This window comes from Ciconia boyciana, chromosome 1 (genome assembly GCF_034638445.1).
Source record: "Ciconia boyciana chromosome 1, ASM3463844v1, whole genome shotgun sequence".
Taxonomy (NCBI): Eukaryota; Metazoa; Chordata; class Aves; order Ciconiiformes; family Ciconiidae; genus Ciconia; species Ciconia boyciana.
This window is the reverse complement of record NC_132934.1, coordinates 76914983-76939662: the sequence shown is the minus strand read 5'-3', so window position 1 is coordinate 76939662 and position 24680 is coordinate 76914983. Positions and strand designations below refer to the sequence as shown.

At 35.7% G+C, this 24680-nt stretch overlaps 1 protein-coding gene across 11 annotated transcripts in view; it reads right to left on the bottom strand.

The window, feature by feature from the left end:
- BMAL2 (basic helix-loop-helix ARNT like 2) overlaps positions 1-24680 on the bottom strand; it is a 54723-nt gene that overhangs the window by 12497 nt on the left and 17546 nt on the right. For 5 of the 11 annotated variants that reach the window (XR_012044531.1, XR_012044534.1, XR_012044529.1 and 2 more), the window contains 14 exons: positions 23200-23279; positions 22349-22441; positions 20156-20273; positions 19186-19329; positions 17225-17465; positions 16173-16279; positions 15426-15576; positions 14147-14202; positions 13239-13347; positions 7501-7588; positions 6205-6313; positions 4455-4879; positions 2980-3028; positions 2006-2144 (listed from right to left, as the gene is read on the bottom strand). Coding sequence is in view for 1 of the 11 variants with exons in the window: in XM_072875619.1 (XP_072731720.1) it covers positions 4743-4879; positions 6205-6313; positions 7501-7588; positions 13239-13347; positions 14147-14202; positions 15426-15576; positions 16173-16279; positions 17225-17465; positions 19186-19329; positions 20156-20273; positions 22349-22441; positions 23200-23279 (1433 nt within the window). In the remaining 10 variants the exon portion in view is untranslated. Of the gene's footprint in view, positions 1-558; positions 1144-2005; positions 2145-2621; positions 4880-6204; positions 6314-7500; positions 7589-13238; positions 13348-14146; positions 14203-15425; positions 15577-16172; positions 16280-17224; positions 17466-19185; positions 19330-20155; positions 20274-22348; positions 22442-23199; positions 23280-24680 lie in introns of those variants that run through there. The other 6 variants (XR_012044533.1, XR_012044532.1, XR_012044530.1 and 3 more) reach the window with 6 other exon arrangements.

Below are 24680 nucleotides of genomic sequence, written 5' to 3'. Positions count from 1 at the left end.
CTGTAAGATGTATGAAAGAAGCAATCTTTGAAGTCAGATTTGTTGTTTAAAAGCATTGCATATTACCCGAGATATTGTTCAAAGTTCTGCTGCTCACTTTACAGTCCCTTCTAGAAACACACTGATATACTTCATTGTTACAAAAGAGCCTATTAATTATGTTATTTTCTCCCAGTTGTGCGAAAGTCCCCTAAGTTTTGTAGGACAGATTACTTATGTCAGGTCATGTACACTTGGTATCTGCAAATGCTGGGGAAGAAAACTTTTACCATCCAGACAGGGCCAGCATTGTGAGAGCAACAAACAAGGAAGATCTTTCCCACAAAACTTTTTATCATTTCCAAAGATTGTGTGTTTATTTCTAGAGGTTTTTACATGAAAACAACTGAAGGGTAAAAAGTTATGTGTAGTAACCGCCCATATATATGTGAATGTATCCTTTAATAAAAAATCAGGCATGCTGAGGTACTTTATTCCTTTTTCTCTCCCATTTAACAAAAGCACTTCACAGAAGCTGACATAACGTACACAGCTCTCAGGGCCCTTAATTAAAAAAAAAAAAAATTAAAATGTAGTAGGCTGCTATAGCTTGGCAACTGTTCCATAGGATCTCGAATAAGAAGAGCTATAGAGACAGGATCTGCATCAGTGAAACCGGCTACTTTCAAGTGACATGAGAATTTTTGTCACGTCTCAGGAATTCTGTCTTTTCCTCACCAGGAATATATGAAGTTTCTGAAAGCAGTTAAGCCAGGAACAACCCAGAAAATTTAGTCATGACAGCCATCTGTCATGGTGAAGGGGATCTAGATGAACCTTCTAGAAATTAGGTACACACCAAATGTGCCACAGCAGCAGAAGCTGTAGTTCAGTAGCTCATTCACCACTCCACTTGCCTTTTTCCTGGATCCTCTAATTCTGCTGCTCTGAAACACGGTTTTACATCTTTTAACCTGCAAGAACCTATAACCCCAAGTATCCTCTTCACCTCCATATTTGTATAGAACAAAATAATTCTCATCAAGGATGGGGAATAAAATTATCATCTTCACAGAAGTCCTAAAAATGGCACAAAGCTTTCCAGCTGATGATTACTTCCTGGAATTCCAGGACATTTTATGAATTTACATGATGTATGTCAACCTACAAAAAGGAAGCAAAAGACTAAGTGAAAGAGGCCAGAAGTCAGGGCTTAGGGAGAAGCAGCGTCACTCATGCAAGAATTAATGCTTCATTTCAGTCTGGATCATGAACAGGAACACACTACTGTCAGCAACCACTGAAATGCCTAATTTTAGCTTTTTGTGCTTGTGAGTAAGCCAAATTTTCCAATACTCTTAAAAAAAGGCATAAGATCCACAGAAAAGTCCGGAACTACAGTACACCACAGGAAAGAAACATGGACTGAAGCTCTGCTTTAGATGCATGCAATAGCACTGTACTTGACTAAACCCTCCAACGGAATTCCCAAGAAGCAATTACACCCAAAACAGCACAGAAAGGATCCCCCCAGCCCCCACAACAACAACTGTCAAGTATCGTTACAGGAAATGCAAAGGTTATGGTTTAATATATTGACATTGTCATGATTCACCACTGTAAGACATAATGGTATTCTGAAGCACTGTTTTAATCCTGTGCACTACATGGCAGTCCAGGCCTTCCTGCAGTCTACTTCTGATCTAACTCAGGCTGGTGATAGCCAGCTATTACCCTCCACCCAGCCAGATCACTTTCTCATTCCAACAATACACAGATGGTATTTGTCTCTCACCACATTCTCCTAATTCTGAAAAGAATTCTCTTATGTTTTCCTGTCAACACAGGAACTGGTTTCCCAAATAAGCTGCTGTTTATATCAGAACTCCTCTCCTATCAAGATTTTCTCTAACTCCATGTGTGCCTGCGGTAACAAATTAGTTGACCCACCTCCAAGTACAACCTCGATAACTAATGAGGCTTTTAAGAGCCTGTTGACACCTGCTTTATCACTTACCATACCTACCTGTGGCAAGACTCTGTAAGAATCGTATCCATGTACTCTGTTTGCTTCTGATCAAACAGGCTCTTTAAGGTACAGCCTACAAGCACTCTCCTTTCCAGAGATGGCCCAATTAAGCTGCAACATCAGAGGTTTTTAGTACCTAGAAAATGCATGTTAGTTTGGATTACAAAGTTACCCTGGCTAGGGAATATCATCTTGAGCTACCAAAATTCACATTAGTTCAACCTCCCCATTTATATTTTCAGAGAACGAGCCTGGGATCTGAAAGCATGAGTACTTCATATTCAAATTCAGCATTAGGTAGAATTGTCAGCAGACTTAAGAGCAGTGCATCAAAAAAACATTTTATTGACCCGATTTAACCACATCCTCTGATAACCTGCACTATGCCAAGAACAAAATCTGTCCGTATCTTACTGGAACTGTATTGTTATGCAAACAGAAATAAGCACATACTATCTCAACTGTATTAAAAAGTATGTATTGATTTTGTCACAAATATTTGCAAGTGACACTGTTTCTTGTAAGACTGTTTTAAACCAGAAAAATTCACAAATAGTAAAGGGAGAATCTAATAAATGGAGAGCCACAATATTCATCAATGACTGCAAAAGACTCAAAGTTACATTTTTGTTTTTATTTTTTAGGGAAATCCAAAAAGAATCAAAAAATAGTGGTTTGACTCCAGACGGTTATATAAATCTTGTGAAAGAATAAATATGCTCCTTCAATAACAACATCTGCACCATTTTCAAACTAATCCAGTTAAAAAAGAAAGTATGTTGAGGAAAGTCTGTATAATTTTATGTTATTTATTTACTCATTTATCTGTGTTAGCCACAGTATTTCTTGTTTTATTTAGAATTTATTTCTAGAATAAAATAGAAAAAAGAAAATACATTTTACAGTGGCAAAAATTGAAATTCTAAAATTTCATTTATACAAATAGAATTCTATCAATTCTTAGAAAGTACCTGTTTATTTTTTTCACTTTGTTCCATGATATAGCCCAACATTCATTTTCTGTGAAGAAACAGAAAAGTTTATTCTAATAAAGCCAGAGAACAGATAATTTTGGCCCCATGTCTGTAAAAAAAAAAGTGAATGCAGGAAATCACATGCAAGTTAAATGCAAAAAAATCTATAGACTTTAAAAAAAAAAAATCAATCCAACAAGCTGCTCTAGAAAACCTGGACAAGACGTCACCAAAAATTCATCACTTGCAAAACGATTCATATCTATAAGATATAAAGCTGCTCTGTCAAAGCATAGGGAGTCAGTGCATGACAAAATTACGTATTCATTCAGGAAAGGGTAATTATCCAACAGTAGAAGTGTGACATCTAGTGGCTACCACATCTATTTGTTCACACACTTCAGCCTTCGTAAAAAGATCTGGAACAGGCTGCTTATCGCTCACCTTTAGTGTTAAAATAAATGCAGTAGTGCTTACGGTGGTGCCTGTGTTTAAACGTCTGTATTAAAAATATGCACACGTATCAAATATCTTCAAACGCTTTCCCTTCATTACCCGAATTTAAAAAAAATAACAGAAAAATTATGCTTTTATGATATATAATCGATGCAAAAATTTATCTAAACCTCTAATACCAGCGATAAAAAGATCCACTTTATATACTAACGCTATATTATTCTAATACAACCTATTAAGTGCCATGTTCTTGAGTAATTTGCTGTAACTGTGATACAATTCTTGCAAAAGCTATCGCCCAAAAGATCATCCTATATAGCATTTACTTACAGACAGCACTATATTACACAAATATTTTAAAAAGTCACAGACTCAAGCAATAGAAAATCACCCTAATCTCTCCAAAACCATAGAGACTATAAAAGATACTATAGAATTTTAAGATTTTTTCACTATAAACAGTGCTAGCCTCACTCTGGAACCAAGACAATCTATCCAAACTTCTCTAGTGTTGATACCAAAGTGCTTTATTACAGTTATAGCATTACTTTTCTTAGGTTCTATGCACTGCCCCTCTAATAATACATTACAAATACTATGAAATAGTAATTAAGATTGTGTTGCTCTTTTCTTATACCCTTATAATGTTTGCGTACTGGGGAAGTGACTATTTTTCTCAAAACATTCTCTTCTGATTGTTATGGTGATCTCATTCAAATCCTTGCTCCCAGAACTGTATGCTTTATTTTCACTTTTGACTACAAAAACTGCACTTCTGAGAAGGGCAAGGAATCACAAACTGCATCATTTGAGAATTACAATACCTTATTTTACAACTGTAGTGTGTGCAACTCATTATTTCAATGAAATTTAATGGTTACAAATATTCTTAAACTGTGTAAGTACAGTAGGTTCTACAGAAAGTAATATGGATAATCAATATTCTACCATTTGAAACAAAAACAATAAATAAAAAGTATTAAAACTAAGAAAAATTCCTGTACATTGTACAGTACCTTTTGGTTAAAGCTTCTTAGCAAAAATATAGTAATGTGTTTTAAGCATTCCAGTTACAGATGGTTCAATATTAAGATTTCAAGGTTTCCTCATCATGAAAAAAATATTGCATTTTTCCATAGGTGCAGCAGAAACTGTCTCTCTGAACAAGGCTTCAGTCTTTAAAAATATATAGACAGTAAGTATGAATTCAAATGCAACATTAAAAAATTATAATACAGTACTGAGGATGTACGGTTGTTGTGCATTACAGATTTTACATTCCTTCTTATTTTGAAAAAGCAAAACTAGAGAGCCCATTGTATATCACTGAGTTCAGCTGGATCCCCAAGTCCTCCATCAGCCTCCAAGTAATTCATAAGAGCCGTCATAGCCGTGTCATCATTTTCACATATTGCATCAAAGTCCAGCTGAGAATTACCACCTATAAAATTATTAAAACATTAATGTATGCATTATTCATGCTTCATACAAAGCATGAAGAATATGGTAACTTTCAACATGTATTTGTTTTTAACCAGCACCTTCCTTTGAAGTCAAGGCAAACATTTACACGTAGACATTAAAAAAAAATATATCAAGTAATAGAAATAACGGCTGTTTGCAGACAATTATAAGGACATACATAACTTGATTTAAGAAGACTTAAGTCTTGCCAATCCATTGGACTACCTCCAACTGCTAGGTAATAACACTTGTATCCATGCAGTGAAGTTCATGTCACTGAAGTAGAAAACTGCTTTCTACTTTGTCACCTTAGCGGGAAACACAATTATATATCTGAATTCTAATCTGATGTACTATGACAGATGAACTTCTGAAACCTTACAAATTACTATGTGTTAGCTCTAGAAATCAACGCTATACCCTTGCCTTTAACAACACTAAGGTAAAATGCTTTAGCTCAAGTATCAATGAAAAAAGCTGCCTTGCCTATCTTGGATAAATGTTGTTGGTTTTGGGTTTTTGTTTTGTTTTGTTTCCCCCCCCCCCCAACCCTTATTTGAAGATTAGCTTTTTTTTTTCCTTTGGGTTTTTTTTTTATCTAAAGGTCTCATAGCTAAACTGGAAGAGAGCTATAGGTTATAAACAAATAAATCTCTAGTAACTGAAATAAAAGAGGGAGACTGAAATTTCTAAGAGCTGAAATACAGGATAAGCATAAACATTGCTTTTATAGCACTTTGCCATTTATGTTAAAAATAATACAAAGGCATTCTCCTCTTACAGGATCAGGGAATCCTATATCCAGACAAACTGTTGCCTTAGTGAATGCTTGAAGGAGGGGAAAGAAAAAAGAAAAATTTCTTTCTGAAACATTTTGACTAGCCCTTTGTATTGACTATTCATAGCTTGCAGTTAAGAAAGAGATAAAGTGCTAAAAGAACAATAATTCACAAATTACAACCAGTTCCCTTACATTGCACTGAAAAACTGCATTTTCCTTACCCATCTCTCTTTTCTGGAGAGAGAACTAATAAGTACCTAATTAAAACTGTGGCATGCAAAAATCCAATGGTAAACTTCTGTTACAGGATGTTATTTTTGTCATGAGATTCAATCACTAATCAAATTTTGCTGTTTGCCTTCCAGTGATAACACATCTGTTTTAAGAGTCCTCTCATCTTAAGACAGACGGACAAATATCTCTACAATTTATACGGGGTTGTAAAGTGGTGCACTCAAAAATTACACCATTTATCAGAAATGTTTTTCCCCCAAAATATCCACAAGATAAATAAATCTTACTGAGGAGAGGTTCATTATTGGGAAATGGAATAGCACCCTGGTTTTGTTCTGAAGTCTCTAGAACTTCTGTTTCTGAAGGACATAACTGAATCAACTCTTTATTTGGCACCTGAAAGAACAGAAGTAGTAAAAGGGACAGAATTAAATCCTAAATTTAGTCACAATTATTACATTACAGAAACATTATAAATCGCTGTCAAAGTATTAAGAACTAAACAGAGTAAATGAAAAATATGCATCAACAGGCAGATCTACTGCGTTTAAAAATAATTTTTTTAGAAGTTCACATAGCACTGGACTTGGCTTAAATAAAAGGTGTTACTTACACATCTGTCAAAGGTACAATGAATACAATGAAGTTATCCTCATGATGAGATGCTGCATGATTTTTAGAGAGTTCAGTATATATAAAGTCAACCAACTCTTAGGGAGAAAGACCTGCGGTAAGGCAGGGGAGAACTGATCACAGAAAACAGAGGAAGCCAAAACAATCCCTAGTCCAGAATAGTATTGTTAGGAAATGAAAATTGCAATGGGAAGATAAACTGTATTTAAATGGAAAGAAATTTACATTCAAAGAAGTGCTGATGGATAAGTAAATGTTTGTTCATACAGTACACAATAGACAACATACAATATGCTTAGGTAAAAAAATGTTAGTTATTCCATAGGTATGGTCAATAACTATGATAGTTACAGTTTGTGGTGTTACCAGCACTACTAGATTAGCAAAACAGCATATTCTATCAATTTTTAGAAGACTACTGAAATACCTTCAAAGTAAAAGTTTTAAACATTTCAAAACTGAGAACATACAGTATAGATTTTTAAAAGGGTCTTCAAGAACATTAAGATTAAAAATACAAGTGAGAGAAAGCAAGAACTGGTATTTTATCTGGGTTGTCAAACTGAACAGGTGGAAACACTTTTACTCTCTCACGGTTACTTAGCAAAAGTTTTAATGCAATTCCAAATCCAGAAGAGTCCTCATCACATGAATCACACTCATATTTAGCATATTTGTAGAGCTTCAGCAGAGATCCTAATAACTGAGTGGAGACTGCAGTCCTCAGCCTTGGGAATAGCCCCTTAAGGCTTGAACTGATGCCCCCATAAATGAGGTTGGAACTTCTGTTGCTGTCACATCTCTCAAAAGACTTTCATAGCTGCCAGGTAGTTAGCAATACCTTACACATTCTCTCACAAAAACACAAGTCAGGGGAATTTGGTTCAAACACAGGCTTTGAGCTATCTGACATTAACCTTTTAGATTTTTACAGGCGGTGACATACTCACATTGCTGCAGTTTACAGTTAAAGCTGGAGAAGGTGACTTTCTCAAGAGATGTGATGGACTTAACTCCCCAGATGGTGAAGAATGCAACCTAAAATTGTATATGTTTAGTTGATTTAGCAAGTCACATTAATCATAAACTGAAAAATAGCCTATGTGTTCCAGAACACACCAGACCTCCCCAGTAACAAAGCACGAGCCAGCTAATCTGAGACAATGTTGTCTTAAATTCTCCTGCTCCAAGTTTTGATACCACAAAAAGCAGAAGAGATCAATAAAGGCCATAGGTCATAATTACTTGAGCACACTTTTATTTTTCTGTCGAATCACCAGCACTGACAGACCAAAGAGTAACAGGTTTCAGAATTATGCACAGTGAGACAAATAGGTACATTTCAAATATATATAGAGTACAGACAACATAAGGAAGTTCCGATAAATGGTGGACGGAAAACAACACATCCTTCCAGTGCTCCCTCTACTATTATTTTTTTATACCTGTCTTTCCATATTTTCAGAAAATTCCAACTAAAGACCGCTTGTTCATTACCAGAATTCTTTGAGATACTGCTCATCCTCCCTCACCAAACATTCTAGATATGAAACTAACAGTGAAAATGTCGTATCAGGGCCCTTTGGACAGCTTGCTCCCATCTCCCCCTGCTCTTCCCGACTCCCAAAGCACAAGGCTACAGAAGAACTGGGGCACTCTGGATGCTTCTGTTTCTGTCACTTCCTCAGATCCAAAATGTGATAAGGGATTAGAGGAAAGATAGAAAATGGGTGAATAAACAGCCTATCTTAAAAAAGTCAAGTTATTTGTGTGGAATATTTGTTAGTTCCCCACATTTGAATATCCAGTGTGCCATTTGATAAGCAGTACTGCCATCTCTAAAAGCTGGGACAGAAACTCCAGATTGAATAGATTCATAGCATTGTTGTAACTGAAATAATCATTCATCAGATGCTAATTCAATTCAGATATGCCTGTAAATAGAGCTGTAGGGATAGTCCTGGAATTTTAAAAAATACTTGGTGATGCCTGATGCACAGCTTGAGAACCATCTGTGTCTTACTGATATTAAAAAAAAACACTCAGAGCAGATTCAGGTAGTAAATGCACTCATTCTGTTGGATTATGTTTGTAGTCACAAAGGTATTTGATGAAAACCAGCTGGTGTTAGCCTCCGTTGATCACTCTTTTGTCTAATCTTGATTGCCTTAGAGTGTGCAAGATAGCAACTTGATTTCATACAAAAGAAAAATGAAGAAATAGCATGAAGTTCTACTCTTTGGCTGGAAAGAAATCCAGCATTGTTCTCAGCAACGATTCTGGAAAAGTGAACTACATCTGGGTGCAAGCAACTACATCCAGACATCTCCAGAAACACTCAGTTGTTACTGATGAGGCCTTCAATCACCAATTGTATTTGTGAATGCCTCTTCCTCTTATAGAGATAAAAACTAGTTTATTTTCCCCCAAGATACAGGACCGTAGGATGAATATGATGCCAGAGATCCCAGTAATACAGTGCAACTGCTCCCTTCTATAGCTGGCTTCTTTTCAGAACTGCCTTTCCTTTGGACCCAGAATTTACCTTATTCTGCATGACTTTGCTCTTAACCTGTTCTTTCACCTGCATAGCAACTTCTTGGGCTATTAGTTTCAGCACAAGTTTGTTGCTCAATTTCCAGTGTCCATGGACAACTAAGATCACTGAAACAAACACACCTGCACAAGACTAAGATGGCTCAGATTGCTGTGGCTGATTCAGCTGGCAAGCAAAACATTTCTCCTTTCAAAATCTTGTGACATTCAGTCTATTAGTTGAGAAATAAGTTGACTGTTACCAAAGAAAGCAACATAATATTGTTTCATTTACTAACCAGTGTTCAAGATGTGAACGTAACTGGGAAAAAAACCACTAAGTTCAATCAATGACTTGAAGAATAAGACTACCTGATGCAGCTACTTGGAGCGTGTGCTCATCACTGCCAGCACTTTCACAAATATTTGTACTGGAAAGTAGTTCTTTGAATCCAGAACTTGCAGGTTTTTATTTGTCCTAGCAGATTCACTTTTTACATTAGAAGCAAGTCTGAACCATCACTGTGATCTTCCTGAAAAGATGTTTTGGTAAATCAAACTGGGGTAAACATCCTGCTGCCTTAAACTGCTGCTCCATAAAGGAGTAAAGCCATGCTTTACTTATATGATGAAATCAAGACATCTACAAGATGAATCTCTGACAGATAGGGAGGTATGCATCATAAGCTTCAAGCTTATGATAGGCAGACAAACAGAAAGAAAATTATGCCACTGTTAATACTATGGAAGCTGAACTTTTTGATAAATAAGCTCAATTTCTGTAAGGTCTGTAGTGGAGTAGAAAAATCCATCCTTTTGGGATCAGGAAGGATATGAAAGAATAAATACTCCACCGAAATATCCCTAAAGAGGCCCCAGCCATACCTGCCTCAACTGTACAGCTGAATTCCATTTAAACAGACTAAAAACAAAAAAATCCCACTCTTACAAAAAAAATTCCCCCAATTTGGGGAGATTAATTCAGTACCATAATCTCTTCTCCAAATTCCACAATTCTGTCTGTTGTAATGGCTTCTTCTGTTTCCTAAGACTAAGAGAGATAGACTTTGCTCTCTTGTGACCTGCTGAACTGCCACAGAAGAGTAGTAATGGTTTGGTTTGATCTTCATACAAAGTTCACAAAAATTTCCCTCTGTTGCTCAGAAAGATACTGCTCCTGAAACTGTTACCTCTGTAGCAGTATGAAGAGAAAAAGCATTGCTTGTGGTTCTTAAAAACACAAATACCAGACCTTTCAAGGGGTAGCTTTGAAGAAAACTTTCCTAGGAATGCATTAATTCTTTCATCATCTAGCAAAATTATTATTCATCTACTTAATAAACTGGTTTCCTTAAGCTGATGACATGTATGCTCACATGGATGAGCATTTTCAGCAAAGGTCAGGTGATCTCAGTCAAGAACATCACATTGAGCTGACTGAAGCATCTAGAACAAGAGTCAAATTAAGCTCTTGTGTCACGCCTGGATATTAACCATCAGAGATGAGAACTGTTGCCAACTTACTTCAGTCTTCAGAAAGATATAATAAAAAGTGACTCTCCTTCCCTCTCTCTATAGGTGGTACTAATGAGAGGACATTAACAATGGTATTACCAAAATGTGACATCCCATCTTCTCTGTTGAGGATATCAATCCTTTTTTTGTTGCCAGTGCTTTTCCTCCTCCTTGCTGGATAATCCCAGCAACCAGCCAACATGCTGTGGGATGTATTTTAATTTTTTTTTTTTTGAAGTAGCAATCTTTTCATCCCATCACAACTAAAGTGTTTATTCTTTTCTTCCTTTCACTGAAAATGAATGTTTCCCTGTGCAATTTGACTATTCTAGTAAATGGACATGACTTCATTGTTGGAAGGCAATTCCAAAATACTGGAAACACAGTAAGAAACATCTACCACTGTCCATCATCACACTCTTACGCTCTGACCATGGTTTCTACTGTTTCAGAAAATTAAATACTGTCTTCTGATGAAGAGACAGCTGAGAAGACAAGCACATCGCGAAGAGATAATATGTAATCCTGGACTTAAGCATGGATTTACGAAGGGAAATCACACTTAACCAACCGGACAGCCTTCTACAAGGAGGTGACTAGCTCAGTGGATAAGGAGATAGCATTGGATGTTATTTACTTCGACTTTAGTAAAGCTTTTCATCATGCTGTTTCCCATAACATCCTCACAGGCAAGCTTATGAGTCAGACTACTACTGAAACAATAGAAGCTGACTATGCTATGGTATATCGGATGTATGTATAGATTGGAGGACAAGAGGCTGGAGTGCAGCCCTGCAGAAAGAGACCTGGGGGGTTTGGTTGATGGTAAGCTCAGCGTGAGTCAACAATGTGCCCTGGTGGCCAAGAGGGGCAATGGTATCCCGGGGTGCATTAAGCACAGTATAGCTAACTGGTCGAAAGAAGTGATTGTCCCACTAGACTCAGCATCGGTGTGGCCTCACCTTGAGTACTGTGTGCAGTTTTGGGCTCCACAACATAAGATAGATATAAAAATATAAGCATGTGTCCAAAGGAGGGCAAGAAAGATGGTGAAAGGACTAGAGGCCATGACTTATGAGGAACAGCTGAGGATACTACATTTGTTCAGCTTAGAGAAGAGGAGAATGAGAGGTGACCTCATTGCTGTCTACAACTTCCTTATGAAGAAGAGCAGAGAGGGAGGTGCTGATGTCTTCTCTCTGGTGTCCAGCGATAGGACGTGGGGAACAGCTTAAAGCTGTATCAGGGGAAGATATTAGGAAAAAGATCTTCACTGAGAGGATGGTCAAGCACTGGAACAAGTTCCCCAGGGAAGTGGTCATGAGCCCAAGCCTGTCGGTGTTTGGACAACACTCTTAAATATATGGTTTCACTTTTAGGTTGCCTCATGTAGAGTCAGGAGTTGGACTTGATCCTCATGGGTCCCTTCCAACTCAGGATATTCTATGATATGAAACTATTTTTTAAACCCCTACGATTGTTGCCAAAACTGGTGTACTTCTTCCTGGAAGATTTAATATTACTACTCTTTCACATCCAGTTGCAAAAGTGCCAGTGGAAAGAACTACATGGGACCTTGGAACACACTGCTCTGCAGACATAAAAAATTTCTTGGCATTCCTTTACCTGGAACTGGAAGTATAAGATCTAAAGTCTGAAGGGCAGCTTCATTATCGAAAGCTAACACATAACTTGTCCTGTGCTGATGAGATGATAGTACCATTATCCTAAATTTGAGCTTAACAAAAGTCGTTGGACCTTCTGATGAAGCCTTAATTCTTGAAAGAGTTGTGACTGAAAACAGAGTTTTTCTGTGCATGTGCATCCCAAAGTCCTGGAATTAGCTGGCTCAGAGACTTTTTTTAAAATGTTCTTAGACAACAAGTGCTGATACAGTGCAAACTGACATAGAGTAATAACCTCTTCCTCTATCAGCAAGTCAGGCACCACTGTGGGTCCACAACACAAAAAACATATAAGAATATCTTCACATTAAAATTATGTTTCTTCCTTTCAAATTCCTTGGCTATGCTGTGTACCTGCTAAAACTAGTTAGTTTTAAAACAGTCAATCTTTAATTAACAATTTGAATCTTGTATGGATTCCCATTTGGAATGACACTGAGGTTTTTTTTAATCTGTGGCTGGGTACTGGGAAGGAATTGTGCTATCATTTTAGTCTACGTTCAGGATAGTCAGGAAAGGGACAAGACAGGCTATGAAAGTGCTCCACTGGGGACTGTGTCAAGGAAAGTTTTCCTAGCAGAGCGACGTTATCAGAAAAATATAAACACTACTCACAGACAACTGATTTTCCATTCCCGAATAGTTCATCTACACATTTCAAAATCATGTGAAGAAGCTGCATCACAGTAACGCTTCTGAAGTCATAGTTAAATAATACTTTCATTAACAAAGGAAATTGCATGCCCAGAATATCAACACCAGTGATATGTTCTGCCATGCATGAGACTAACATGAGATTATAATTGTTGTATCATAATGCCGCTGCTCAAACTAAAAATATTTTATACATACAACACAATAAAAATGAAACTTGAACAACCCCCACATAATCACATATAACTCTTCTCTATCTTTACTTAAAAGCCTAATGTATGATGTTAAGCATTTATTACCTTTGCAATTCTAATATTTCATTTGCAATTTCGGTTCCTATACTTCCAGCACCAAGAACTGTTCCAGAGGACATTCCAGGTACACTTACTAAAGACTGTTTTACAGCATCTACAGTTAAAAAAACAAAACAAAACCTTAAGTTTGTAGCAGTTTCATTACACAGCAGGGAACAATCACCTCAAGGATTCATTTTAAAGCAGTTTTTGTTCTCCATCTCTTATTTTCAGAAATTAAATTCCTTAAAACACTAACTCAGAGGAAGGTGTTGCAAGTCTCATTTGAAATATAAAGATAAGTGAATAATATATTTGTGAAAATTGCTGATCTCCAATTAGCTTTAATCATTACCACCTCCAGTCTCTCTCACAGACAATGCAAAACACATGAGAAAAAAACCCTTGGATTTTTCACAAACTGAAATCAGTTATTAAAAAGAACAATTTCAAAAGAAAAATAAAAAACCTTATAGCAAGATGACAAAACAGCACATAGAAATCAGAATCTATGCATAGCACAAAAATATTAACAAAATATGTATCAATATTGGTATCACTCTATATTCTATAGGTAAATTCAGATAGTACAACTGCATTTCTTCAGAAAACCAGGCAAAATATTAAGACGGTCTGTGACAGAAGCATAATATCCTGTCAACCAAAATCCTAGCTTTAGTAGAAGCTGCTAGAAGGAAAAGATATGCTAGAAACCCTTCTGATCACAGTTATGTGAATGATATGAATTAGGATGCTGTGAGTAAGTAGAAATTGTCACCAGAATTAGCTTTAAAAAAATTAATCCTTCCCTGCACAACACCCTAGAATAAAAAAATTCCTGTATTGAATAAATCTAAAATTGTAATGACTGGTCAGGAGGTGCACCTATGATAACTGTAAGAAGCAACACTTGCCTTCTGCAGGCTGGGAACCGTGGGGGACCTGTTCTTCAGCTGACTCGTTATGACCTCTGAGATTTAAATAAAAAAAACCAAAAGAATCAGCAAGTTTTTCAAAGGCAAATCCCAGCATATTTCCTTGATTTCAATAATGCTTTACACAGAGTAAAAACTAACAGCCTCAAACTAGTAAAAAAAAAAAAAAAAAGAGATATTCCTCACATTTCAATGTTCAATCCTTTGTATCATTGTTTCTGAAGCACTGGCTGAAATATTAATTTCTACTTATTCTCTAAATAAAGAAGAAAGGCCAATATAATTGTCTGTGTTCCATGACAAGAGAATAAGGCTACCATTTTTACTCCTAGGAGGGAGACCAGTTAACCAGAAACAACTGCTACAAGGACAGGACAGGGGCTACATTCTGTCAGCAGCGGCTGCCTACCTTCCCTCCTCTAGACAGCTGCAGATACCCAGATCCCCACGGCAGGCAAAAGTGGCTGTTGGGCAGCACAGACTGTCTTAACTGCTCTCCTCTGTCTTCTTGAGGAAAAAGGACATGGGCAAAATAGGGGGGTGATGCTGACTTAAGACATGAACCAGCTACAGAATGGGTAAAAGGCCCCCTGGACAACTTGGTTTAATGGAAGTAAAATACCCTCTTGTCCCCCTCTGAAAAACCCAGTCATTGGCAAAGATCCTCAGTATGATTGGAACAATCCAAATTATAGCTCCATTGCAAGGCACAGAGAATGAAAAAGAAGAATTAAAAATAAAGAACAAAGAATTAAACACACACATTTACTGTCTCACAGGCTCCTCCCTTGCAATCAGTTTGGAGAGTATCTTTTTGTCCTGCCTTGCATTTCTATGATCTATCAATCATGCTTCTCCACATTCGGACACATGGTAGGTAGGGTGGCACTTTAAAATCAGGTCAGCTGACACATGCAGTCTTGTAAAGCTCAGAAGGAAAAGTAGAACTTCACATTTCAATTTATTCATATCTACTTTTCTTAAAAGATCCTTCCTTTCTTCCTTTAATAAGAAACTCTTTCACCTCATTTTTTCTACTGGAAATAGCACAGTTTTCAGGGTTAAATCCACAACTTAAGCCTGAAATAAAAATAACTGGTAAATGCAAAAATATGTTCCTCCAGGTTACTCAACCACTTTTTTTGCAGTGTTGATATTTTCTAGTCTTGTTCTGCTTCTTAATCAGGTTGCTTTCTGTTAACGCTAACTGTAATTAAGACAAAAAATAACATGGGAATTCATATAATGAATTACTTACAATACCACAGTGTTGTTTGATACAATGTACTCCAGTTCTTTGGTCCACGGATTCATGAAACTAAACCACTGACTCTTTAAAGTAACAAAAGTCCCATCTTTTGCTCTAAATTTGTAGGAATTTGTAAATACTTTTTCTTTATTCTGCAACACTAGGTAAGAGAGGAAAGTTGTAATCACCATATTTATATTTAGAAAGATAAAGTTAAAAAAAAATCATCTGTTTTATAGCATCATAAACCCAAAATGTTTTTGATGGCCAGAAATACAAATTAAATGCCAGAACAACTGACAGGACAGGACCCTTGCTAAAAATCAAACTACAGTTTCAGCAATGTTATTAATCTTAAATTAAAGCCCAAGTACTAAGTTTCTGCAAACCACTAGTAGGGAGACTCCTGACTTGGTGAACTTTCATAATTGGTGTCTTTAATTACACAATTAGGCACACTTGCTCTTCAGGACTCCTTCCTCATTCTTATAAAGAATTGAAGCAGGGGGTTGAAAGCAGCATTAATATTATTCCCTTGCAATTAAAGCACTGCACCAAGATCCAAGACAACAGAAGTTTCTCCCTGCTTTTATTACAGGCTTTATGTGGGCATGTCTTAACGCAGACATAGAAAAGGACAATGCTAAGATTGTTTAACTTTATTAATTCTCAGCTTCTGATTTTTTGATTTGTACTGTTTTCACACAGCAGTTACATGCAGTTATACATAGTCTGGGAGGACCAAGTATTTTGTACCTTCTTTATGTTTTTCAGCTAGATGATTGTGATCATCTTGATGGCAGTACTCGTAACAAGAAGTTCCTAGAAGCTCTTGCGGCAGATACCCTAAAATTGCTGTTGCACTGTTAGAAATAAAAACATGAACTACAGCGGATTCAAATAATTGCAAAGCTTGTTTTCTTCAGTATCAGATAAAGCAGAAAATTAATATTTAAAGAACCAGATGCTTGTGTTCATGTTCAGGAAAAAGATATACCATTAGTATAGCTCTAAAACAACAGGAAATACTATTCACTGCAAATTATCCATTTGCAATGAATGACAATTCAAAGACAAAATAACCGTGTTTAAACATGCAAACCACAAGTAGACACAAAATATTTATGACCATTAGGTCTTCCATTAGCCAGTCAGGGTACTGGTCACACATAATGAGTCATTAAAAAAATTTAGTAGTTGAATTTTAGTCTGCCTCTTTAAGGAATAGGTTAAAAATGACACTTTCAGATTAAAGACAAGATGACTGAAAGCAATAAAAAGCTTCCAGTGACAATAATGAAATGCAAAATGCAAAGTGGTAACTCAGTCTATACAACAAATAAAAGTCTGTTTTAGAAAGTTCAGAAAACAGGAACTTTGCTTTCACTTCTAATGAAATAATTTGGTACCTCATTTAGATATAATGTATGTGTTCCAAATGGTAAGATTTTAAGAAGTAATAATTTTTGGTTAAGTGTTTATTACTTAAGTCATATGCATAGCTATGAAGCTCTAACTTGAGATTTTTCTTTACAATAAACAAGTACCTCAGTGCATTTTATGACCTATTTTAATCTTGCTAGCTCATCTTTTCCTATGGACCAATACACTTACTTTTATACATTATGTTTTATGCTTGACAAAAAACCAAAGCCCAAGTACTCAACAGATTCAGAATGAACTGCTTCCTGTGTACAGCACCTAGAAATTCTATCCTGCTTGAGAAACTACAGTTCTGACAAAGTATTAGAAAATTTAACTAGTGGTGTCATTTTAATTTTCTCTTCATTAAAGAAGAAAACGCTTACCGCTGATCTACATAAACAAATTTTCCATCCATGGCAAATCGTGTAACAAATTCTGTTGCTTTGACTTTTATCTCTCCACTCTTTTGTGGAACAATATAAGGGTGTAACCTCCCAATTGCAACAAGACAGTTAAAGTTACTACTGTCCTTTTCTACATCATTTTCCTCTTCTACTCCCACCTCATTAGGAGGCCAATTCTTCATATACCCAGTACAGTGAATGGTACAGTATTTTCTGTGATCTAATAAAAAGAAATGAAATAAGAAGCAGTTATGGTTCAAAAAGTAAAGTGAATTACTTTTTTTTTATTCCATTCATCATGAGACCAGCAACTACATTTTATGCTTACCTACAACAACTGTACAAGGCTACAGATAATTTTACAGAGTATTTTTTAATTAATTTTGTACTACTTCATTCTGGCTTACCTGGAGAGAGCGCTTCTAACCCTATGTAAGATTTAGGAAGATAAGTTATAGGTGTTGGCAGTTCAAACACAGTCTCATAGAAAAAAAAAACCAGCAGTCTGGTAACCCACAGATCACTTTCTCTTTATATAGTTTCAAATGTATCGTAAATTAGAATAAGCTAGAGAGGCACTCTGTAGCTTCCAAACCAATTTACCTTTTGTGAACATGATGAACTTAACATACGCTTACTGCAATCGCTAAAAGAATCAGGTCAGGAGAACAACCCAAAACAACCTAGCTTATTTTCTATTTATCTTAGGCTTCTGAATTCCTCAATTTTCTGGGAACACAAATATTTTTAAAGTCTTAAGTTACAGCATACACTGTCATTTATTCCTATGGCTGGCAGACTCTTTACTGCCTATATAACATGCAAACACCCTCATACACATCAAGGCATAGAGATGACATTATGTGTCAAACAGTAACTATCTTTCAAAAAATTGCCAAAGTATTCTTGATACCTGTATTCTGAACAAATTATGCTTTACATAGATTTGACTGCATTAACCCTATTGACTATGGAAAACCTATAACAACTCTGTAAAATGAAAAACTGAGTTATCCTACTGTGACTTTGTCAGTTTCCCAGATTGTCAAGGTGCCTTCCCCCAATACTGCTTTCCTGAGAAACATTTAATACAAGTTAAATTCTTAGCTCACCAAGTTAGTTGGTGAGACAATCAACAAGAGACAAGCAACATGAAGGGAGACAATTCTATTTACTTACAATGACAGACCTATTTTAAAATGTACTATTGTATGGTATATCTCATACTCTCAACAATAACAGGTTACATTAGAAAAACAAAAGTAGGAGGATTTTTTCAGGGTCAAACAATTTCAGCACACCCTTGCAAAAATCAATACTAAGGTATTAAATAAAAGCTGGAAATTACATTTTAAAAAGATCCATTCACTGAAAACTTGACAAGAGTATACTGCTGTACAGACATACCAAAATATGAACTAAATTAAAATTATTGGAAAAATGAATGGAATTACACTGATAAATTAACTTTACTATTAAAAGCAAAAAAAAGGAAAATTCATACTTTTAAAATACACAGAACACAAAAGTAAATCAGAAAAAAAGTTGGTTTACTTGCTTTTTTTCCTTCAAAACAGTAGATTTTGCAGGCCTTATTCACAGTTATCTTCAAGACATATGTTATTTAGTTTCATTCTTCTGATCTGCTCCAGTGCTTTCAAAAATTTCCCTGAGACTTCTAAAATTTGACTACAACAGACCACATGCTCCTAAACAGCCACTGTAACTCAGGTTCCTCCCTCCCTCTTCTCCAGGAGTGAAGAGGGAGGAGAAAGAGTACAATTAGACTGTTTTTCAAAACGTGTCTCCAGTACACATTTACACTTCTCTACAGCTACTTTGTGAAATCAGTGATAACTACAAGGGTCACACTACTAACTCAGAACTTATACCAAGTTTCAAGACAGAAAGCCCCCACTTCATCTACACTGTTTGAATACCTTTCTTCTTTGGGTTGGGCAAGCACTCCTTTTCTTCTTTGACTGTGGTCCTACTACATTTTATCCGACAGAAGAAGGAACGTCGAGCACCAGAATTCAGCCGAGCTGGTCCAGCTTGAAAATCTGTGTGTACTTGCAAGCCAGCTTACAAAAATTTAGTAAAGTAGTTAAAAAACCAAAACCCAACAATAAAACTTCAGAATACAATGCCTTTTCTTCATTTTAGCTTCCAGCACATTCTCCTTACTCTTTAGTTGCGTAAATTTTGTCCTTACAATTAAAAATGAAAAAAAGTCTAATAACTTACATAGGGCAAAGAAAACATGACTGTCACACAGATTCCAAAATTAAGAAGAACTACCAAACTACTTTTAAACCCTTCTTGATATTTTGAATTGTTATTTTAATAAATATGCTTTATAAAAACTTTCAACTTCTATTTGGTACAAGGAAGAACTGCAAAAAAGTTTATAAAAGCCAGCTATAAAATAGTGATTAGCTGCACAGTACATAATGTTTCCCATATTAGAAATAACTGTAAACAAAATAAGATTTGGTTAAATTAGGATGGACACTTAGCATTTTCAGAGAAGACAGTGATTCTTGATATTGAAGTATTTTATCCCATGTTCGACTACATCAGGTCTTTTGTATTGACAAGACCTATCAAATACAAGAAAAAAAAGTAGTATGCCTGGTAGGAAGAACGTCAGACCACATCTTGGTAAATGTTTAACAATGCAAATTTCAGTCATTCATATTATCTAAAATAAATTCTTTTCTGGGCTAGCTTTTAAACTGTAAGTGCATTCTAAGCAGCAGATAAGCATTCAAATATGTTTGGTTCATAGAAATTATACCTCACTTTTGTACATCCATGCACATACGAACACATGAATATGTCCTGCATAATAACTAAATTTATTAACATCTCTTTAAACAAATCTGAGCACATTCAAATATTACTTACTTTTCCCATCTACAAGCTTCTCCCTAGGAGAGATATCCGAAGAAGAAAGTTGCTCCTTAACTTTTGCAACATCTTTTGGATGCAAGTAATCAAACAAACTTTGTCCAATTAAACTGGCCTATTTAAAAAAGAAAAAACCACCATGAGAACCCAAAAGATATAAGAACCACATTGTTTTAGAACAGGACCTCATACATATTACTTCTCAGAAAAACAACTTTCTACACCATTAAAAAAAAAGTCAAATATGACAGTTACTCTAAACATCAATATTTTGATCCACATTTAATTTGCCGTTGTTTAATATTATTTTTATAAAAACAGGGTAGTAAAAACATAATTTGTTACTTCCCCTTTGCAAAACAGCAGATTGAGTTGGATATTAAAAAACAGTTCTGTAAACCCCAATGTTTTATTTATGTACATAATATGATTCCTGATCCTAGCCAAAGAAGGTTATGGACAAAATAATTCCACTCACAGATTATTGGGGGGGGGGGGATAGTTGGGAAATAGGAAGAAATATTCATGCTACATAATGACTGAGCTCTAATTTGGTTGGACAAAATGGCACCAGTGAGCCAAGAGCTGCCTGGAAGCAGGGGTCAGCTCACTTCAGCACTCCTTAGCAGGGGATATTTACAGGAATCTCTCTAGCTGGGATCCATTCAACCTGCTGACTCTGCTGATCCAAAGTAACTGGTCTGCTGCACTACTTTATTTTGAAACAGGAAGGAATTCTCACAGAAGTGGCCTAGTTTGGGTTTTTTGATTGCTTACCTTCACCACAGCAGGTCAAATCAATGGGTAGAAAGGAGCTGTGTTGACAAGTAGTATTCTAGACTCAAATTGCAACTCAGTTTGGACCCATGCCACTTGCTGTGTGATCACTGTATACATAAAGGGGAGCACTTTTCCAATAAGCCAGAGTCAGAAATGGGTTTAATGAAAAGCTTCTAAGAAAGCAGGATAAACATATAGCCGCTTTCATTTACCCAGTCCCCATCTAATCCTAATGCAAAGGCAACATGCTGAGTGCCACTGAGAAAGGCTAATAGCAGCCTTGTGCCTTGTCGAAATGTACAGACTGGGCTGCAGGATGGGATTCATAACCTAGAATGATTCCCAGACAAGGTAATAAATTCATGCATTCAGTCAGTCATGTTCTCTGAACCTCTTTGGCTAGAGTAGTGAAGATCTTATGGGTCTGGAAGTAGGTATGGCTGATGTGAGAGACTCCAAAAGGTACTTTTTAGTCCTTGAGTAAATTCAGTGTAGAAGGGGGTTTTTTTGGTTTGTTGGGGTTTTGGGTTTTTTTTTGGTTTTTTGATTTTTTTTTTTTTAATAAAATCTGCTTTATGCTGGTTCCCATAAGATGATTCATTTCACTTTAATTTAAAAGGATATATTTTGTTTTTCTAAAAAAAGAAAAAAAATCTATAAAACAGAGTCCAGATTGGTTATCCTTCCCTTTTGAAGAAAACGAACATAGCACAAACGGTTTCAAAATTATAGAAGTAGACAGATGGAAGCACTAACTGTTTTAGCCTCTGTTTTTGGAACAGAAGTCATAGATACATGAACAAGTTATCATGCCTTGATTATTTGTGGTAATTGTCCATGATGTTAAATGTCAACTAAAAGAAGGTACTTACATTTTTCCTATTTCTCTTATTCTACAGGCTAAGCTAACTCACACTATATCAGTTTCCTTTCAGTTAAGAGTATATACATGGACAGTTATTGTGGATGAGGTGTTATGCAGTGCATCTGAGCATAAAGGCATTACCAAGGAAAGCTTTAATTAACTTCCACTGCTGAACTACCAATTTTCCTTGGCCTAAAAAAAAAAAAAAAAAACAAAACCCCAAATCACTTTGCCATTTAAAAGAAAATCTCTTGGAGACAGAAATTAGGACATCTTCAAATTATCCCTTCCTCTCAGACTAGCAGTTTTCTTAAGGATGATCAGTTGAAATCTGGTGCTATTACTCAGGTCAGGAACACTGACTGTACTTGCAAATATTTCGTTCCAGGATATTCAACCTTACTCTGAAGGAGGTTAAATCAAAGAAATTCCAAGAAATGATACACAAGGACTGTTTTTTAGTAATATACAATAAAATGGAAAAGTTTAAAAATTTCTAAGAAAATGCAAGGTAAAAGCAAACCCAGAGACTCAGTTATAACCACCTGATCATAATTAAGTATTTTGCAAACTGATTCTGAGACAAACAGAATTTTTCCTCTGTTGCATCCAACCACAAACAGGAATCCATCTGCAGCCTGAAAATATAAAGATAGTCTTTAAAAATATACAATTAAAATATACAATGAATATTGATGACTACAAGGAAGCACACTTTTAAACCTGATTTTTTTTTAAATTAAGTTATAAATCACACCAAAAAGCAATTAAGATTGCAAGGACCAAATCGGACCTTCAACTGCAGACAGCTAAAGTTTCTTAAACACATCTTTGGGAAAAGAGGCGGCCAGCTGCAAAACAGCTTAACTTGGGAGTCATCTTACAGATCTTGGCAAAGTCTGTTATTGCAGCAAAGGAAAAAAGAAAATAGTTGCAAACGAGAAATGGTAGAGGGGTGTGGGTATATGACGAAGTGTGAGAACAAGAAGATTTTCTTTCAGGTATTATTTCTGTATCTTTTTCAAAGTACATCTTTAAAAATTTAAATTAAGGAGAGCAAAAAATTGCAAGTATATTTATGCATAATTAAAAGCATTCTCTATACTTGCATGCAGACTTCAACTTAAAAAATTTTATGTATTAAATACACAGATTGTATACAGGTTTATTATCCCTTCAAGGGCTGCTGTCTGCCATGCTCACAAATCATCTTCTGTACCCCTTTATGAAAAAGCCTGTATAGCGTACAGCATTTATAAATCAGTACTTATCAAGTACACCAAAACACTTGCTTGAAGAAAAAGATGGGAAAAAAAGCACTCTACAAGTAAAAACCTCAAGTTAATGGCAAACTTTAATAAGGACATCATTTACCTGAGAGTTTCCTTCCACTTACCCTAAGGATTAATTGTCGGAGCTCATCATCCTTTAAAAATGAAGGTTTATACCGGACTTCTGTATAGGAGCTAGTGGAACCTGGAAAATATATTATTTGTAGATACAATGTCAAAAGTTACATCTTAAATTTACTTTTAACAGTTATACTTGTTTTGTATTTTATAAATTTTCTTTGCAACCACAATGGCTGAATAAAAAAAATTAAAGATTCTAAAAATATTAAAAATAAAACACTCAAACATATGCTGGTAATGAATATGGGCACACAACCATTTTTTTCTTGCCCTTTATTTAGCATAAAACAAGGAAACTTCTGTTTAGATATCTTTAATGTACTGCTAGAGAAACGGTATTATGAGAACTGAATTTTCTAGAAACATTTCGTAGGCCTATTTCAGAATCCTTAGCATTTGCTGAATCTGAATAATTCCAATGTTATCAATTGTGATGAATAATGCTTCATTAGTACTATATATCCAACAATCCAAAACACTGTATTGTAGTTAAATTTAATGTCTCACTAAATGTAATGAGACTGACTCACTACATTTACCGTTCTACCACCCGTGGCAAGTACTCTAAAATAATTTTTAGCCATTACAAGCATTTCCACAACTTTTTCTAGATTTTTTTTAGGTAAATAGCAGTTGAACTTTCCAGCAAATTTCAGCATTCACTATAATTCCACATAGTATCTTGTATTTTCTTAAAGCATTTGTTTTGAAGATACATATAATAACTGTGCTGGATGGAGTCCAGTTTTCATATCCTATTGTTAAAATACAAATGTTTGAGCTGAAGATTTCTTGTAGATGCTTGTTTAAACTGCAAGTGCAATTACTGCCCTGCTAATTTGTCACAATATTTCTTTACACAAAATTCTCAGCCGGCTTGGGCCAACGGGCCTCTAGAAATCCTTTCCAACCTACATTATTCTATGATTCTATTACTGTCAAGTTAGTAGCATAATTCGTTTCCTACACTCCTTTGACTTAAGACTAATGGGGTTCTTAGTAGATATGTTTATTCATAATCAATTTTTTTGCAATGCAGATAGCCTTGCATCTTTGCTTACAGTTGACCAAATTATTATTCTGAAACAGTGCTGCAAAAAACCCTGAAACCTTGTGTGCTGCTGATAGACCATGCAATATGCAACTTGTATTTGGATATAAGTTTTTGAGGGGAGGAAAAAAAAATCCCAAAACCTAGCAGTAGCAAAAGGAGAGGAAAATATATCCTGGTTTGATCCCAACACTAAACCATTCACTGAGATCCATGATAAACTTTGCTAGCTGACTGAGGATATAAACTTTTGATAACTCTTTTTCTTGGTACTCTCTAACATTTCATGGTGTTTAAGACTTTAATGTAATCAAAGCCATCAACCATTCTGTTAAAGTATGTTTTGTCTTGAAACATTCCTTTTGACTACTGTTCCTGCAGGCAAAAAGTAAGTTTGAAAGATGATTACGTCCA